General features: G+C 32.1%; 2 protein-coding genes across 2 annotated transcripts in view; both read right to left on the reverse strand.

The window, feature by feature from the left end:
• LOC106680318 (uncharacterized) overlaps positions 1 to 13,048 on the reverse strand; it is a 13,716-nt gene extending 668 nt beyond the window's left edge. Inside the window, exons 1-2 of the mRNA XM_014419909.3 lie at positions 12,891 to 13,048; positions 3,750 to 4,698 (exon numbers count right to left, since the gene is read on the reverse strand). Of these exons, the coding sequence (XP_014275395.1) occupies positions 3,750 to 4,674 (925 nt within the window). The 5' untranslated portion in view covers positions 4,675 to 4,698; positions 12,891 to 13,048. The remainder of the gene's footprint in view (positions 1 to 3,749; positions 4,699 to 12,890) is intronic.
• A 5,410-nt stretch (positions 13,049 to 18,458) lies between these two features.
• Positions 18,459 to 18,806, reverse strand: LOC136795836 (uncharacterized). The gene has a single exon (XM_067047690.1). It carries the CDS (start codon positions 18,804 to 18,806, stop codon positions 18,459 to 18,461), a length of 348 nt encoding a protein of 115 aa, XP_066903791.1.
• Positions 18,807 to 19,471: the final 665 nt, after the last annotated feature.

Here is a 19,471-nt window from a genome sequence, read left to right on the forward strand (position 1 = left end):
AATTAATGAAAACTTAAACAATAAAAAAAAAAATATTAAGTAAAAAAAATATATATAAATACAGTCCACTTTCTATTGCAGTAATGAGGAGAAAAAAAGGAGTTATTTCACACAAATTTTTGATTACTTTAATGCAAACAACTAGTAAAAATTTATAAGTCTGCCAAGGTAGGAGGAATAAAACATGGCGGCTGCTTTTAAACGTTTAAAAAAACTTAATTTTTCATTCGGAGCTCTATATCTTTAAAACTACGAACATCACAAAAAAACCTATGAGGATATCATTTAAAGTAGAGTAAATTTTCTAAAATATGAGCCCTAATAGAGCTACACACGTTCAATAGATTATGAGATATAGCTTTTTAAAAGCAACATTTCATAAAAAATGCACTGAAAAATCAGTTGTCAGTGAATTTATTTTGAAAAATTTATATCTCAAAAACCACTCGACCTACAGATACCATTAGCACCCAAATTGAAGCTAGTTTAATGTATCTACTATATAGTAGGTTAGGAAGAGTATCTTCGTAAGAGTAGTAGGTTTCATGATATTTGCTAAAACAAATTGATTTTTAGTTGTTCGGACAAATATTCATGTGCCAAATTTATATTCATATGCGAATATCATAAAAACTACTAACCCTACGAAGATACATGACAGAAACTACTTTATAGTAAGTTAAATTTCCTTTATTTTTAGTGATGGCAGACATATGTACTTCTTATGGTTCTAGAGATATATTTTTTCAAAAATCAAACATTTTATCCGAACAACTAAAAATTAACATTTTGTGAATTTATTTTGTCAAATATCATAAAAACTACCACTGCTACAAAGATAAACATTATTAACTATTTTATAGCAAATTTAACTAGCTTTAATTTGATTTCTGGCAGATATTTGTACGTCTTATGGTTTCTGAAATAAAGATTTTCATAAATCAAACTTATTGTCCGAACAACTCTAAATCAATTTATTTGAGCAGATATCCTGAAAATTACTATTTCTACGAATATAAATATCATTAACTAGTTTATAATACATTAAACTAGCTTTAATTTGAGTGCTAATTGACATCTATATGTCACATAATTCCTGAGATATAGATATAGATTCTCAAAATAAATTCACTAACTACTAATCTTTCAGTACATTTTTATGTAATGTTGCTTTTTAAAAAGCTGTATATCGAGAACTGTTGGACGTAAATAGCTCTATTAGTGCTAATATTTCAGCAAATTTACTTTACTTTAAATAACATTATCTTAGGTTCTCTAGTGTTGTTGGAAGTTAACTATTTAATGTAAGCCAATGTTTTGGTCCAGATTAAAGGGCTTCATCAGAGCTATAAAATATACAAACTCTCAAATAAGACAACGTGAGAAAATAGATAACATGAAATAAAATTGAACGAAGGTGTGGCTAATTGGCTAATATATAAAACTGAACAAAATAAATTAAAGAAAATTAATTTAATATATATGTATATATAGTTGACCGTAAAAAAAGATGGTCAGGGTTGCGGTCAAAGAAGAAACAAAGTAGTTGTAAACTATTATATATATAAAAATTAATTTAAGATGTATAGTGAAACGTAAGATTAAAAAAAGGTTTTAGACAATTAATGAAAACAGAAATAATGATATAAAAGTACACACCAATAGACAGGGAAAAAGGAATAAGAATAAAAATCAAGAAAAAAATAAAATAATATAAACTGATAAGATGATTAATTAATCACTAATCGCTTCCACTTCCCAATCCTGTCTTCTATTTCACTCTTCTTCCATTTTCTCTATAGTACAAGAGCCGGGATGAAAAAAAGGCAGTTATTTCACCCCAATTTTTTATTTCTTTAATGAAATCTATGTATAATTACTTGTCAAAATTGATGAGTCTGCCAAGTATAAGCAGAGGGAATAAAAAATGTTAGCTGTTTCAAAACGTGAAAAAAAAATAATTTTTCATTCGGAGCTCTATATCTTTAAAACTCTCAAGAACACTAGAAAACCTAAGATAATGTTATTTAAAGTAAAGTAAATTTGCTGAAATATTAGCACTAATAGAGCTATTTACGTCCAACAGTTATCGATATACAGCTTTTTAAAAAGCAACATTACATAAAAATGTACTGCAAGATTAGTAGTTAGTGAATTTATATTGAGAAATCTATATCTCAGGAATTATGTGACATATAGATGTCTGTATTATAAACTAGTTACTGACCTTTAAGTTCGTAGAAATAGTAATTTTCAGGATATCTGCTAAAATAAATTGATTTAGAGTTTTTCGGACAATAAGTTTAATTTATGAAAATCTTTATTTCAGAAACCATAAGACGTACAGATGTCTGCCAGAAATCAAATTAAAGCTAGTTAAATTTGCTATAAAATAGTTAATAATGTTTATCTTTGTAGGAGTGATAGTTTTTATGATGACAAAATGTTAATTTTTAGTTGTTCGGATAAAATGTTTGATTTTTGAAAAAAATATATCTCTAGAACCATAAGACGTACATATGTATGCCACAACTAAAAATAAAGGAAATTTAACTTACTATAGTAGTTTCTGTCATGTATCTTTGTAGGGTTTTATAATATTCGCATATGAATATTAATTTAGCACATGAAAATTTGTCCGAACAACTATAAATCAATTTATTTTAGAAAATTTCATGAAAACTACTACTCCTACGAAGATAAACATCATAAACTACTTTATAGCTCATTAAACTAGCTTTAATTTGAGTGCTAATATACATCTGTCGGTCAAATGGTTTTTGAGATATAGATTTATCAAAATAAATTCACTGGCAACTGATTTTTCAGTGCATTTTTTATGAAATGTTGCTTTTTAAATGGCTATATATCATAATGTATTGAACGTAAGCAGCTCTATTAGGGTTCATATTTTAGAAAATTTACTCTACTTTAAATGATATTCTCATAGGTTTTTTAGTAATGTTAGTAGTTTTAAAGATATAGAGCTCCGAATGAAAAATTAAGTTTTCTTTAACGTTTGAAAGCAGCCGCCATGTTTTATTCCTCCTTCCTTGGCAGACTTATAAATTTTTACTAGTTGTTTGCATTAAAGTAATCAAAAATTTGTGTGAAATAACTCCTTTTTTTTCTCCTCATTACTAGAATAGTAAATGGACTGTATTTATATATATATTTTGTTACTTAATTTTTTGTTTTTTATTATTTAAGTTTTCATTAATTGTATAAATCCTTTTGTAATTATTAGTTAGTCTAATGTTTCACTGTACATCTTATTATTATTTTTTTAAATTTACTTAGTTCAGTTTTAAATTTTTACATATTTTATTTCATGTTATCTATTTTCTTACTTTGTCATCTTATTTGAGTGTTCATATATATTTTTTTGAGATCTGATGAAGCCCTGCGACATGAGCCGAAACATTAACTCACTTATAAAGTTTAATTATTACTTTAGTTGTTTCTTTGACCGCACACGGACCATCTTCCTTTTATAAATTACTCAGGGTAAATCAACTATCTTCCAAAAAAAATTATAGAAAATTGACATTTGGTCACAAAGAATACTTGTGTACATTGTAAAGATAAATTATTCAATAAAAGTATTTTTTTTTAACTTTAGAATACCTATAATTGTTTTCCTATTATTCCAAATTTAATCACTGTTTCATATTTACTTTAACAAAGTCTGAAAACAACCTTACCTTGTCTATATGTACTAAAACCGATACGATTGAGTGTATATTTACCTGTGATATCATAATTCTTGTCATCACAATGTGTTTGTTTGGCCATTTCTGTACACGCATTACGAGGCGTTTGACACGGCTTGCTACACAAAGATTTTTTGGAGGAAAGTTCTTTGGTGAGCGTGATGGTAGTTTTAGGTGAAGGTGACCGAGATCTTGCTTTCTTTACCTCTACAGCCCGCACTGGCGATTTTTCTTTTTCAGTGCATGTTCCTATGGCAACGCTAGCCGCCGAAGTTTTTGGGCAACACAACTTCTTGACCCCCTTAGTCGCAGATCGTATGTCCTTCTCAAACATATCCAAGCTTTTGACTAAGCAAATTATTTTCCGTTGTTTGTCTTGCATAATTTGATTATCACAATTTGCTTGATCCAAAAGAGTTTTTTTGATACACCTTGCCATCATTATCATCTCTTTTCGTTTTGCTAACTGCTCCTTGCAGTCCGGTTGTGCAAGGAGGATTTTTTCGAGTTTATTAATTTTGCACATCATGGCTGATAGAACGAAGAACGGGTCGGAACAAGGTTGTTTCGAAGGATTGTTAGCTAAATCTTCCTCGTATTTCGATATCATATGTATGTCATTCTTCAAGCTCCCTAGCAGCTTCTCAGCATTGTCGTGAGACGTAGGGCGTCCTTTTTTCGATTTACTTCTTGGAGATTGCATCTTTTCGACGTAGTTCTTGATCGCCATGATGCACGAGGTGTGAGTAAAGTTAAAGGTAGGTTTATTAGTTTTGCATTTCTCCCGATGCCCTCGGCTACGCGAGCGACACTTGGGCCGCTCGGCAGGTTCTTGGTAGTACCCAACTTGGCAGTTTTCAATACTCTTGGCAACCCCCGGCTCCGGCATGTAACCGCGCCTTCTGCTTTGAGGTCGTCCGGTGCTGCAGGGCCCTCCTTTTTTTCCTTTTTGGTGGCCCATGTTTAGTTTTCCTGGCTTCTCTATCTGAAAAAATAAATAAATAACACCAAGGAAAATAAAATCTCATGCGGTACACACATCACCTTACATTTGTCCCAAAGGTTTGTGTAGATTGATGGACTCGTTTTGAAGTATTAGTTATAATTACATAATTATATATTATACAAGTTGACCCGGCAATGCTTCCCTATTGCTTTATTAGGGGATGTATCTAGATTTATTGAACACTATTGATAGTTTGATATAAATAATTGTGTTTGGTAAAAATTAAACATTTAAAAATACTCTATTATAAGTTTTGATAACAAAATGAAACAATACATGCTATAAAGACTGAAAGAGACATTTTTAATAGAAAACATTTCTTTATCTTTAAACCTTCCAATTTAGTTGATGTTTTCTTATTCATTTAGACAATTTGACATCTATGATGTTGTTATATATATACTCACTGCGCTTTAATATAAGTACTATATTGAAACAATTCGGAATGACTAACCAATAATAGTGTGGTAAAAGATTTTTTAGGCGCGAAACAGAGTTGATATTCATTTTTAGCTCCTCGTAAAACCGATTAATACAAATTTTTGAAAAAAACGGAAGATTTTTTAGCCTTTGAGTTCTTTTGAGAAATGTAAAAATTAGAAATAACTTCAACACGACTCAACCAATCTACACCAAACTTAGCAACTGTTTAGGGCTCTATAAAGGGGACAACCCGGATCTAATTAAAGAAATTAGAACCGGAGATATAAAATAATAATAATAATTATTATTATTAATTCCATGGCGAGTCTTGGTCTCCTGTAATAGCCTCCACCAATCATTATAGTACAAGAGCCGGGAAGAAAAAAAGGCAGTTATCTCACCCCAATTTTTTATTACTTTAATGAAAACTAGGTATAATTACTAGTCAAAATTGATGAGTCTGCCAAGTATAGACAGAGGGAATAAAAAATGTCAGCTGTTTCAAAACGTAAAAAAAAAAAATAATTTTTCATTCGGAGCACTATATCTTAAAACCTACCAACAACACTAGAAAATCTACGAGAACATTATTTAAAGAAGAGTAAATCTTCTAAAATATTAGCCCTAAAAGAGCTACACACGTCCAATAGTTCTCGAGATATAGCTTGTTAAAAAGCAAAATTTCTTTAAAATCTACTGAAAGATTAATGGTTAGTTAATTTATTTTGAGAAATCTATATCTCAGGAACTATGTGACGTACAGATGTCTATTAGCACCCAAATTAAAGCTAGTTTAATGAACTATAACGAAGTTTATGACCTTTACCTTCGTAGGTATCTGCTCAAATAAATTGATTTATAGTTGTTCGGACAATAAATTTGATTTATGAAAAACTTTAATTCAGAAACCATTGGACGTACAGATGTCTGCCAGCGCTCAAATTAAAGCTAATTAAATTTACTACAAAATAGTTAATAATGTTCATCTTTTTAGGAGTAGTAGTTTTCTTGATATTTGACAAAATAAACTCACAAAATGCTAATTTCTATTAGTTCGTATAAATTGTAGGATTTTTCAAAAAATATATCTCTAGATCCATAAGACGCACATATGTCTGCCAACACTCAAAACAAAGGAAATTTAACTTTAATGTAGTTTATGACACTTATCTTCGTAGGGGTAGTAGTTTTTATGATATTCACATATGAATATAAATTTGGCAAATGAAAATTTGTCCGAACAACTATATCATCAAAATCAATTTATTTTAGAAATTTTCCTGAAAACTACTACTCCTACGAAGGTAAAGGTCATAAACTACTTTATAGCTCATTAAACTAGCTTTAATTTGAGTGCTAATAGACATCTGTACGTCAAATGGTTTTTGAGATATAAACTTTTCAAAATAAGTTGACTAACTACTGATCTTTCAGTACGTCCCACACAACATTTTTATGAAATGTTGCTTTTAAAATAGCTATATCTCGAAAACTTTTTAACGTAAATAGCTCTATTAGGGCTCATATTTTAGCAAATTTACTCTTCTTTAAATGACGTTCTCTTAGGTTTACTTGGGTTGTTCCTACTTTTTAAGATATTTTAGCAAATTTACTCTTCTTTAAATGACGTTCTCTTAGGTTTTCTTGTGTTCCTACTTTTTAAGGTATAGAGCTCCGAATGAAAAATTAGTTTTTTTTTATCTTATTCTTGGCAGACTCATCAATTTTGACTATTAATTATACATAGCTTTCATTAAAGTAATCAAAAATTGGAGTGAGATAACTGCCTTTTTTCTCCTCTTGGGCTCTTGTACTATTACGATCTTGTGCGGCCGCCATCTAGTTCCTCACTCTCATCATGGTCCTGACGTCACCACTCACACCATCACTCCATGTAAAATAAAACGTTTGAAAATCTTTTCTTAGTTTGAAACCAATAGTTCACCCTTATAAGGGCATTAAATCTAACTTCTGTTAATGGGAATTCAAAGAACAGACATTCCAACGGTTATATTACCGTAAGGATTAGATAAAATTAAGGGGAATTATGAATTATATGAACAATAGTTACTGGAAAAAAAAAAAATAACACCAAGGAAAATAAAATCTAATGCGGTACACAGATCACCTTATATTGGTCCCAAAGGTTTGTGTAGATTGGTGGGCTCGTGTTGAACTTAATAATTATAATTACATAATTATATATTATATTATTATATAACTAGTTACAATAGTTTCTGTGATTTTCGAGAAAAAAAAAATCTGGAGATCAGAGAAGGCGAAAGTTATGAACAAAAAAAATTATGTTGGAAGAAGATAGTTGACCGTATGAAGTTGATGGTAGGAAGATAGTCAATAAAGGTATCAAAATAGTAAAAAAAAAAAAGTTGTTAAACAACGTTCCGCTTCCCTTTGCAGGGCTTCTTCAGGGCTAAATGAAAAAACAAGATACAATCATTATAAGAATGGACAGGACATCAAAATAAATATATAGAGAAAATAAAAAATAGATAAATTTTTTTTTTTTAAATATATAATTGTGTATTTAGAATTCTATCACACCTGGCTGTATTTATTAGTAACTAGTTTCTAGTCCTCCTATATGTATTCTTCCATAATTATTATTATTTCTTTTATATATTTTATAAACAAAACAAAAAATTATTTATTTTTTTTTTTTTTATATATTTTCGTATTTTCTCTGTATACTTATTTTAATGTTTTGTCAATTCTTGCCTGTATTTTGTTTTTTTCAATAAGCCCTGACGAAGGTCTGTAAAGTGGGGCGAAACCTTGGTTAACAATAAATAGTTCTCTTTTACCATTTTGATACCTTTATCGACCACCACTCGGACTATCTTACTACAAAAAAAAATTGTATTTTTCTGTTGCCATGAGATTCATATTTTAGGGTTTCTTGATTTCCAATAAATCACAACAGCGCTTATTCATCCCTATTCCGTCAGCCTGCTAGTGTGGCTCAGGGTAGTATCCTTGGTCCTGTCCTTTACACAGTTTTCACAGCTGACGCCCAACCCATCCTAATACTATCCTCACCATGTATGCCGATGACACATGTCTATTGTCAGTGAATAATGATCCTTACATTCTATCCCAAACCCTTCAATCCCACATCACCACCCCTGAAGAATGGTGCCAAAACTGGAGGATTAAAATTAATTCCAATAAATCCCACCAAATCATAGATACCCTTCGTCGTAAACCCATGACCTCTTGCCTTACAGTATCCTTTAATAATACCCCTCTTATTCCTGTCGAACAGATCCGTTATTTAGGACTACATCTGGACAAACGACTGACATGGAATCCTCATACAAGACTAAAAAGACAAGAAACTGCTCTTCAATTCCGACTATTACAACATTTACTAGACAAACGGTCTAAATTGGCAACGCATTACAAAAGACTGATCTACATGACTATTATAAGGCCTACTGGACATACGGAGTTAAGCTTTGGGGCTCTACTAAGCCATCAAATTCCTCCCGAATCCAATCCTTACAGTCCAAAATCTTTCGTAAAATCCTTAATGCTCCTAACTTTGTCACAAATCAAGTCATCCATCAGGACCTCAATGTTCCATATGTTGCCGATGTGCCAGAACCAGATACCATTCCATCCATGATAAACTTCTCAACCACCCAAATCCACTTGTTTCTAACCTGGCTTCTCCTTCATTACCTAATAAGCCTCCTAGGCGTCTGAAAAGAAGATGGCCTCGAGATCTTCTCCTCTAGAAATGTTATTGGAGTTCTATCAGTGAGTAGATTCTCCACATGTTTGTATCATGTCACTATGGCACCTACAGCAAATTTGTTTGTTGTATATATTTGTATATAGTTGTAAATAATAATAAATAAATTATTTTTAAAAAAGGGGGTTTCTAGAGGGTATTACGAATATAAATTTTGTTCCACTTTAAATTAAAATAAAATATTTTATTTCAGTTTCGTATTACTCTTCGTTTTTGGCACACAGACCTACATATATATAATGAACAAAATTGATAGTTTGTTATAATTTATTGTATTTAAAATTAAACATACTTCATTATAATGATTTTGTATCATAAATAAAACAAATACATGCGATAAGGAACGAAAATAAAATTTGTACTGTTGTTCAGACCGATTTATACCTCAACGTATGGAAAATTGCTAACAGCTAACTTCGCGGTATCGTTGTTAACACTGGTCTGAGTGTTTTCTTATTCTTTAAAACTATTTGATTATGTACGATATTGTCATAGATAATAGACTACATAAAATACAGATAAGTTTTTTTATAAGTAGTTTACTATGCTTCAATTTACGAAGAAATAATATTTGTTTATGTTTTGGAACCACAGTTCATTCACTTTGAACTGGCGTTATCAAATGTTTGTTATGCTTACTCCCAGATCTTTGTGTACTATCGTAAAGCAGTTGTGAAAGTAGTGAAAACTGAGGCACACCGTCAAGCAGAGATGGGCAAAAATTAGCTATAGTTGAAACTAATAGCTAAAGTTGCCATGGATACGATGTTTATTCATGAATGAACCATTGATAAATAAATATCGTATCCATGGCAATTTTAGCTATTAGCTAATTTTTGTCCAACTCTGCCGTCAAGAATCAGTCTTATTGAAGGTATCTCTGTGTCCTACAGGACGGGAAAAAAATCTATCAGAAATAAATCAATCAAATGTAATTAATATATGGGGTAGTGCAGCCTTGAGCTTAAAGATGACCTCGGTTTCCATACTTCGTCGAACGCTCGAGCGAAATCCGAAAACTTATATTTTCCTCTAGTGTTATCGATATGTTGTCAATTTTTCTGTATAATTGCTGATTTGTTGAACGCACTGTACGAAAACCAAATTTATTTAAGTATTGAACTGGAGATGGTTGAATTTAGGTGACATAGAGTCGTTCTGGGTATTTGCTTCCACACTTAAGGATTTATCAATGCATGTACAGGGATTTTTTCTGCTAATTAGTAGTGCTACGTCTGTAGGAGCGAATGAGATTGTCAAATTATAAAGAAAATGGTCAGGATTACGGTCAAAAGAAAACAAAAAATAGTTAATTATTTATTTACCGACGTTTCGCCCAACTTTTGACATTTTAGGATAATAAGATACAAAAAGGTAAATTAAGGTAGGGTTAAAATTATATACAGATGAAATAAAAGAATAAATAAAATAGTATTAATATAAATAGACTGTGATAGGAATATAAAAAACAACGCAAACTATTAGGTGACGTAAATGAGCAGGAGACGTAATAACACGTAAAAATAGAAAGGTAGATAGAAACAAAATCTACCCCACTAAGAGACGGAAAATATATAAGTTAAATACAAATAAATTTAATAATAGTAATAATAAATGAGTAAAGAACAAATGAGGACCCACCTGTTACAGTTGAGATATTTCGAAACAGTGACAGAATATTCCAAGTAAATAGATTCGAGGGGAGATGACCTTACGAGAGAATACGAGAAATACAAGAAAGAGGTATAAAAATATGATAATAATAATAAATATTATTATTTGAGAGTAATTGTCAGTTGTGATAACAAGATTAACATATACATAATTGTCATATTCTGCATATATTCAAGACAGTATATGATGAACAAAAGGTGTTAGGCAAAGAACTCGGATTTTTTCTCGTCCGACACAGCACCAGAACCGTCATCGTTTGTAAGGCGCTGATATTTCATGTAGACATGTTGCGATCTCAGGTTATAATGGTCGGACACATAACATGTTAATAATGAATATTGTATTACTTTATTTTGACGTTTTATGGAGGACTCAGGGGGTTGGCCGGAGACCTAGGGTTCGTTATAATTATGAGAGATAGATGACCGTGGATGACTTATACGAGGAGAAGGTGGTTTGGGGTGCGGTAAAAATAAAATACAAATAAGTTGAGGTAATTTATTTTCTCGTGGCAACGTTTGGCTAGAGTTTCTAGCCTTCATCAGGGCTAAGAACAGAACAACATAACAACCAATGAATATAGAAAATGAAAAAGAAAATATAAACAGAATGACATAAAGTGATTAATTTTACAGAATGTTATTAATAAAATAAAGTGATGAGAGAAGTGGAAAATAAAATGTATACATAGGTAATTACCTACTTATTCAATTACCTATGTATACATTTTATTTTCCACTTCTCTCATCACTTTATTTTATTAATTCCATACTGTAAAATTATTCACTTTATGTCATTCTGTATATATTTTATTTTTTATTTTCTGTATTCATTGGTTGTTATCTTGTTCTTTTCTTAGCCCTGATGAAGGCTAGAAACTCTAGCCGAAACGTTGGCACGATTAAACAAGTTACATCAACTTATTTGTGTTTTATTTTGACCGCACCCCCAAACATCTTCTCCTCGTATAGGTTTGTTATAGTTTATTTTTCGATGCATCAGAACGAACACACAATATGACATATCAAAAGGTAAAACCATACATTTAAGACGTTTCTCTCATACAGGGTTATGAGTCCTACACTTTTGCCATTTGTCACAAATCCAAGACTTGTACAAATGTATGGCAGTTCTAAAACAATGTTAACTGAACACAAGTGTGTGAATAAAGCATAAGCGCTCTTTGATTTGTGGCCAAAAAAAGACTTTTGACGGGTCGGTCGCAAAATCAGGGTAACTTGTACCAGCCAAAACCAAATAACCCTTCCACACGCTTGCATATGCGTGAGTTTGCCATTGTTTAGCAAACGTTTAGAGGCCCCCATAACAGTTCTTTTAAACAGTAACATATTTCGACGGTTAACAACTGAAATACACTGAGTCGAAAATTAAAGTTTTGAGATATTTTATAATTTGTTTTTTATTGTTATGGAAATAGTAATTTTACCTTTTGTGAGCAGAGTTTTGTGATATTAATGGATTATTTTGAGTTTAATATTTTTAACATTTTAGACAGGAAAAAAAAAACAAATAGCTTAAAACTAGAAAAGTTTGACTTAACGTGTTACACTAGTAAGCCAACTATTTATTCTATAATAAAGAATTTACTTAAATTAAAGTAAAACAGTATATAACAAGCCATCAATATTCTAATTCATTAAAAATATCGAAAAGCGAAGAAGGTTCATATAAATGAATAAAAATAAGTTCTCCTGGTATTTTTCGAATTATCTCTAATCTCTAATATCCTTATCAATGTTATCAATTTTGTTCGAAGAGTAGTAACCAGCATAACCTAGACAAATATAGTGAGATGACAAAAACAGGCCTGCGTTAGTTTTTATTTTCAAAATATTGTTTTTTATAACAATGTTTCTTTACTTAAGAGTGTAATTTTTGTTGTTTAATGAACCGACTATAAATTCTTTTTATATCTTTAAGACTACTCTAAAATGTCCGATTAAGGTTACTATTTGTAAAAGTGAATGGACTGGTTTCCTCAAGTTGACTATTTGGATTTTTATCAGTTTTTAATCTTTCCTAAATTTCAGTGTACTTATTATTAATTCGTTTCTTCTACTAGGCACTTTGTTTTGTTTCCTTTTTTTTTTTTTGTTTTATGTATGTTCTTATCAATTTGTCGAAGGTTTGGTTGATATGAAGCAGTACAGAAAGCGGTTTAATGTAGACAGTTTCTCTTATCTAATAATCATTTTAGAGTATTTCTTAATTATAACGAGTGAATTGTAAAATTATTGAACTATGTCACGAAGTATAAATTGATAGTAAAAACACTTACGGTTTTTTAAATGTTGTCCATAACAGAACCCCTCTTGTCTGCATTGCATACGCGCGATTTAATTTCGTTACGAAATATATTCACTATCATATTTACAAATGTTCCAAAACAAAACACATGATGACAATCCGAGAATAATCTTCGTTTGCTAAATATATTTTTACTTGTAGAGAAAAGTTTTCAAAGTTTAATTGTTCTGGTCAAAATTATTATTGATCAGGTTTTTTGCTTCGAACTGCGGTCTATTTCATAATCTTATGAAAACAAAAGTATGGAAAATAATGTATACATTAATATATCATTGACGAACAATCCTTTACCCTAAGTTTTCAATTTTGAAGTACTATACAGTGGTTAGTTACAACTAGAGAAGTTGTTACAAGTTGCTGGAGATTAGGAAGTGTTCAAAACCTAAAATCTCTTAACAGTTTTAACCATAGCTTCCTTGTAATTTGGCATTTCTCTACCCAGTTCTGGAAAATTTATCCCTCTAAATAACATTTATAAACAATTTCCAGTATAATAACCTTTTTCAGTAATGTTTTACGATTTTCGTAATTTGAAGTACATTCTCAAATTTTCCAACTTTCCGAATTTTTAAATTATTGCTAGGGATGACTACATATATTAACTCTTTGGCATACATAGAAATATTCTATGGCTCTGTGCCATATATAGATTTATAGCTACTCGAGAATAATAGGGATTTGAAATGGGTTAAGTAGTTCTTTTCCGAAAATAGTTCTTTGGTAGTTCGTTCAGTATGATGAACTAGATAGTTAAGTTTATTTGAACCTGATAGTTCATTTTTCATCGAGTGATCATTTGAGGCCGAACTATCTAAATAAGTCCAAAACGAACTATCTTGTTCAGATGTTATCGACTGTTTTTCGGTGCATCAGACTGGAATAACTCGATTCATACCAGAAATACTAATTGGCAAATTGGCAAAGCTTAAGCTGAAAAATTCAATAAAAATAATATACGGGAGTGAACTTATTTCGTAACGCGAGGATGAAACTTATTATTATTCCTCAAGAAAAAAATTAATTGGTTAAATTTTGTAAATCCTTTGACCTATAATGTTTCATAAAATTGTTTACTGGAAATCATTGTTCATTTGAAGCTACTTTTATTTTTTGCCAATCTGTTATTTTATCAGAATGTAAATGTACGTCTTAAGTCAGAATGTAAATTTGTGCCTGGTGGTACCAAATAAGAAAAATTAAAAATATATTTAGATAACTTTATTTATGTATTCCCAACCACCCACTAAAGAATCGTATTGGTCAAAGGACACGGAACCGTCTCAAAAGGCTAAGCCTCCTACACAAAATGGGCTCAATAAAATCTCAACTTCAGTTAGAAGAGATTCAGCCTGAAATTAAGAAGGCTGTAGACGTCTCTTCACCCTGGGCTTGTCCTTGCAAACCCTACATTATTCCAATCGTCCCGGGCATCAACAAGAAAAGTCCAAAATCCATTGGAAATTAAAGCCAAGGTACTTGAATATATAAACACCACCTACCCAAAGAGCAAGTGGACCAGAGTCTATACAGATGGTTCAGCTGGGAAAGCTATTAAGAATGGAGGTGGTGGTATTCATATGGAATTTCCAAACGGTCATATACTGGAGAAAGTGATTCCCACAGGTTTCAATTACACTAATTACAGAGCCGAACAAGATTCACAGCTGGTTGCAACACGAATCTTACTGGATCTCAGAAGGAGTCAGAAATCAAAAATATTATTTCTGACCAACGCAGTTACAGTTCTTTTGAACCTAAAGTCCAAATGGAAAGCGGGGCTGTCTGAGTTAGAGTATGCTACCATTTACGAGAATGTAACCTTGCAGTGGATACCCAGACACTGTGGAATACTGCGAAATGGACTGGCTGATATCCTAGCGAAAGAAGGTTCCAAATTGCCTCAAATCATCTCCACACAGAGACTGGTAGAAGTTAAAACCATAAATGAAGCGTCGGTCCAGCAGAGGTGGAATGATGAGCATTCGGACTTCAAACCCCAAGATCCATATTACCAACTTTCCGGAAAAAAACGAATCCTGATATTTCGCTTAAGAACTGGACATAATCGGCTCAACGGTCACCTCCATAAAAAATTCCAAAATAGGTTCTAGCCCTCTGTGTGAATGTGGAAGGGGAGAACAGACAACCGAGCACATTCTCCAACCATGTGTCCTAATGGAGGAAAAACGGAAGCAGAGACGGCTTCAACCTACTGACTTGGTGACCAAGCTGTACGGCGACCTGGAGGATTTCAGGAGTACCGCTGAATTTATTTTGTCATTCCCTGAGTTGGCCATTTAATTGGAAAGATCGAAGAAGAAGAGAACTTTATGTATAAATATAATACTGTATATTAATATTATTATTTTTTTTTTTCTGGCCAAGACTCCCAGTGGAGTCCTATACTGCCTAACCATGGTTGGTGATCAAAGTTCTTCATTTGGACCGCCACTCAATGAAAAAAATCAACGTCCCAGGCCTGTTTCGAACCAGCACCGCCAATAGATATCAAATTGATAAGACTGTGTCTTAACCACTGAGCTATGGGTGGCCCCCTGTATATTATTTATAATGTTATTATAAATTATGGAATTTCTTTTTTAAATATCTTACATTCAGCTGATTTCAAATAAGAAACAATTAAGATGTTCCCCGTGATGTACCATTTTAACTCAAATGCATGGTGTTCGTCTCAAGAAACATTTAAATTTTTCAAATTTTCTAAAAATTTAAACTACTTTTATTGTTTTGTTGGTACATAACTCTTTAAGTAAACTGGGGATTTTTGTTTTTATGAAAGCTAAAAAAAAATCATGGATCTAAGTGTTAATATACCTACCACAGTTTGTGGTGAGATCAGCAGAAAGTAAATTAATTTTGATCTCGCTATGAACATCATCAACTTTTTTTCACAACGAAACCTTGTAGTTGAACAGTTCGATAGTTCACAAGTAAAATATAGTAGGGACCACAGAAAGACCGACTGAACTAATACAAGAGCCAGGAAAGAAAAAAGGCAGATATTTCACCCCAATTTTTAATTACTTTAATGAAATCTATGTATAATTACTAATCCAAATTGATGAGTCTGCCAAGTATAGACAAAGTGAGTAAAAAATGGCAGTGTTTCAAAACGTTAAAAAAAATAATTTTTCATTCGAAGCTCTATATCTTTAAAACTACCATCAGCATTAGAAAACCTAAGAGAATGTTATTTAAATTAGAGTAAATAGACTGAAATATTAGCTCTAATATTTACGTTCAAAGGTTCCCGAGACATAGCTTTTTAAAAAGCAACATTTCATAGTAATGTACTGAAAGATCAGTAGTTAGTCAATTTATTTTGATAAATCTGTGTTTCAAAAGCCATTAAACGTGAAGATGTCTATTAGCTATTATATTATATTAAAGCTAGTTTAATGGACTATAAGGTAGTCGTGGATTAAACAATTAAAAAAACCCTGTGAGGAGTCGTTAAACCAAATGATTGGATTGAAACCATACAAACAACCAAGGATCGTTTTGCCCCACACTGGAGGGTTTCATCAGGGCTAAATGCCCAAAATAATCCACCAAGGGCTCCAAACAACAATCCAAATATAATCCGCTCGGAATCCAAAAAACAAATCCATCAAAGGCCTAAAAATTATATTCATCCCATGCCTAAAAATAAATCTATCCCGGCCCTAAAAAATAAATGGCATTGGCCCCAAATGATTTAGGTACGCCTAGGTTCTAAAATTCAATGTATAAGGCAAATAATAACTTGTTAGTTATAGAGAAAGTGTCTTGTAATCAACTGAAAAAACTAATCGGAGGATAAGTACGACACTGCACTAGGCACACCTACACATGTATAACGTTAATCCATTTTACCCGAAATCCCACATCCCCGACAATTACCCACTAAGGGAAAAAATACCCGAAAATCGGGTAAAATACACGAATCGGCAGCACTGCCTAAGATACTGTTGTAATACTGACTATTCTTAGCTTAAATTACTTTGTGTCTACTTCTTTAATTTTTCTATTCTTCTCACATATTGAATTAATCAGGTGTAAAATTTTTTTAAATTACTTCAGTTTCAGATAATTTCCAATTTGTACATATATTTACTTAGTTAATTTTCATATCTTTATCTTTATTTTTATTTATTGCTTCTTCTTTCATTCTTAATTTTAATATTACTACATTCCCATTCAGTTTCAATATTCTTGTAATATTGAATATTGTAATTCAATATCCTTTATATGACACTATTAATGAAATTGAGGTCACGCAACAGACCAGCTAAGCACGTCACCATTTTGTTTGTTGTCGTGTTAGGTTACTTGCTCGTAGTTTGTGTTTAGGTTGAGTTAGTATTGTTTGGGATGTTTTTAAAACTAATAAAGCAAAGCACTCAGTGGCCAAACTTTCACACAACTTTACTTTAGGCATGTTGTAATAAATTACTTTAATCAAAACTTAGATGTAAACAATAACATGAAGTTTAGGAAGGAAAGGTTATAAAACAAGTTGCTCATAAAATCCGCTCTTATGCATTTACCATTTAACAGGACTTTAAATAGGGCTCCTCACAATCCTATACTTATAACATTTAACATGGTAAAACATTTTACATTTAACACATCGTGAATACCCCTCTTATCTGTTACATTCTTACATGTCTAGTTATTCTGTATTTCCTTTTATTCATTATGACTGTCGTCTTTTTTTTTACCCTTGGTGAAAGCCAGAAATTCTGGGCTCACTAACCGCACTCCCAAACTTCTGCATGTATACATAATCCACGTTGAACTACTAACTGATCATGACGAATACTATTGAACGTAGTACACACAAATATAACGAACGAGTCAGTAATATTGCTAACAATATTTACTTAATTCTGTATTGACCGTGTACGAGACCCTCAAGCAAAAACGTGAATAGATATTAATGCAGTTGATTCTCATGACGGCCACTGGCATCCTCGTCATTTAAGGTGGTTATTGTTGAATCTAAGATTCTATAGTTTAGGGCAAAAGATAAACAGATCATGGAGTTATAATTGAACACAGTAACAACACGGAACGGAACAATAGAAGACACTAACACGTACATACAATGTGTCTGACATGCAACGTGGTCGAGACAGTGTTGCCACAGTTTCACAAATAAATTATCCAACACCCTCCCTATTTGCGGATTCCTTGGCACTTAATACAGTCACTGAACTTGTCCACATCAAGCGCCTTTGTCAAAGAGTCAGCGACCATCTTATTGGCGGGTATATACGCGAAGGAGAGAAGCTTCGCCTGCACTTTTTCTTTCGTAAAATGGAGTCGTACGTCGATGTGCTTGGTTCTTGGTTGATAAGCACCATTTAATGTCAGATTTCTTGTTCCCTGGTTGTCACAGAAGATCTGAGTAGGACTATTCCAAGTTTTCTCAACCTCTTCAGAGAGACCTCTCAACCTTAAAGCTCCCTGTGCTGCTGAAGACATTGCCATATATTCGGCCTCCGTTGTTGAAAGTGCTACAGTAGGCTGCCGCTTAGTGCACCAAGATATCGGGGCATCGCACTTGATGAAAATATAGATAGCCTGTTACTGACCGTCTTTCATCTGGGCCACTAGCCCAATCAGCATCACAATATCCGTAAATCGGGCCAGTTTTCAATCCATCTATTTTTAATTTGTATGAAGAAGTTCCACGGAGGTATCTGAATACAGCAAATGTAATATCAGGCCTGGAGATTTGGGATGCGAATAAGAGGCTGTCAATAGCTTCTTGGTAGGGGATTTTCTTCATATTGTCCCTTTCTCTTTCTGTTGACTGCTGTGTTTTAGAGAATTTTTCACCATTGGACATTGGAGTGGATACTGGATTTGCTTCATCCATATTGAACTGTTTGAGATATAATTCTTCAATACAATTCAGCTGACTAAGCCAAATTTTCAAATGATCTTGTGAGTTGCAGCTTGACCTGATTCTTCAATTTTTTATTGTTTGAAAAAATAAGCAGGTCATCCACCAACTATTATCATACATTTTCCAGTTATGAAATATAATAAAATACTTTTTTCAGTAATTTGGGCTCAAATTTCTTCAAAACACTCAGGGGATGTTACTGAAGATTTTAAGACATTGAATTAAAAAATGTATTGTGTAATTCGCACTAATTATCGCCCGTAAACTGAACAGGTCATGTGATACCGCTCGATACTTGGGATATTGTTTATATACAGTGCACTCTCGCTAATCCGAACTAATTAAAACCAAGGGGGTTCGGATTTGCGAAAAATTCGGATTACCGAACCGGAAAAAAAAGGTAACTTCATTAATAACAAAACAATTTATCAACAATTTCGCTCTAAGGATTAATTTAATGAAAAGGCCATTATATCCGCTGATAAGAAATTGAGAAAATAAATATGCTTCCTAATTTTAATACATAGCTTGAATTTTATTTAAAGTGTTGAAAGGGTTTTATTGAATGTATATCGATGGCTTACTTCACAGTATTGGAAAGTAAAGTTATCTATTATAGAAAAATTACAATATAT

Source organism: Halyomorpha halys, unplaced genomic scaffold (genome assembly GCF_000696795.3).
Source record: "Halyomorpha halys isolate HHAL.00 unplaced genomic scaffold, Hhal_1.1 Scaffold254.1, whole genome shotgun sequence".
NCBI lineage: Eukaryota > Metazoa > Arthropoda > Insecta > Hemiptera > Pentatomidae > Halyomorpha > Halyomorpha halys.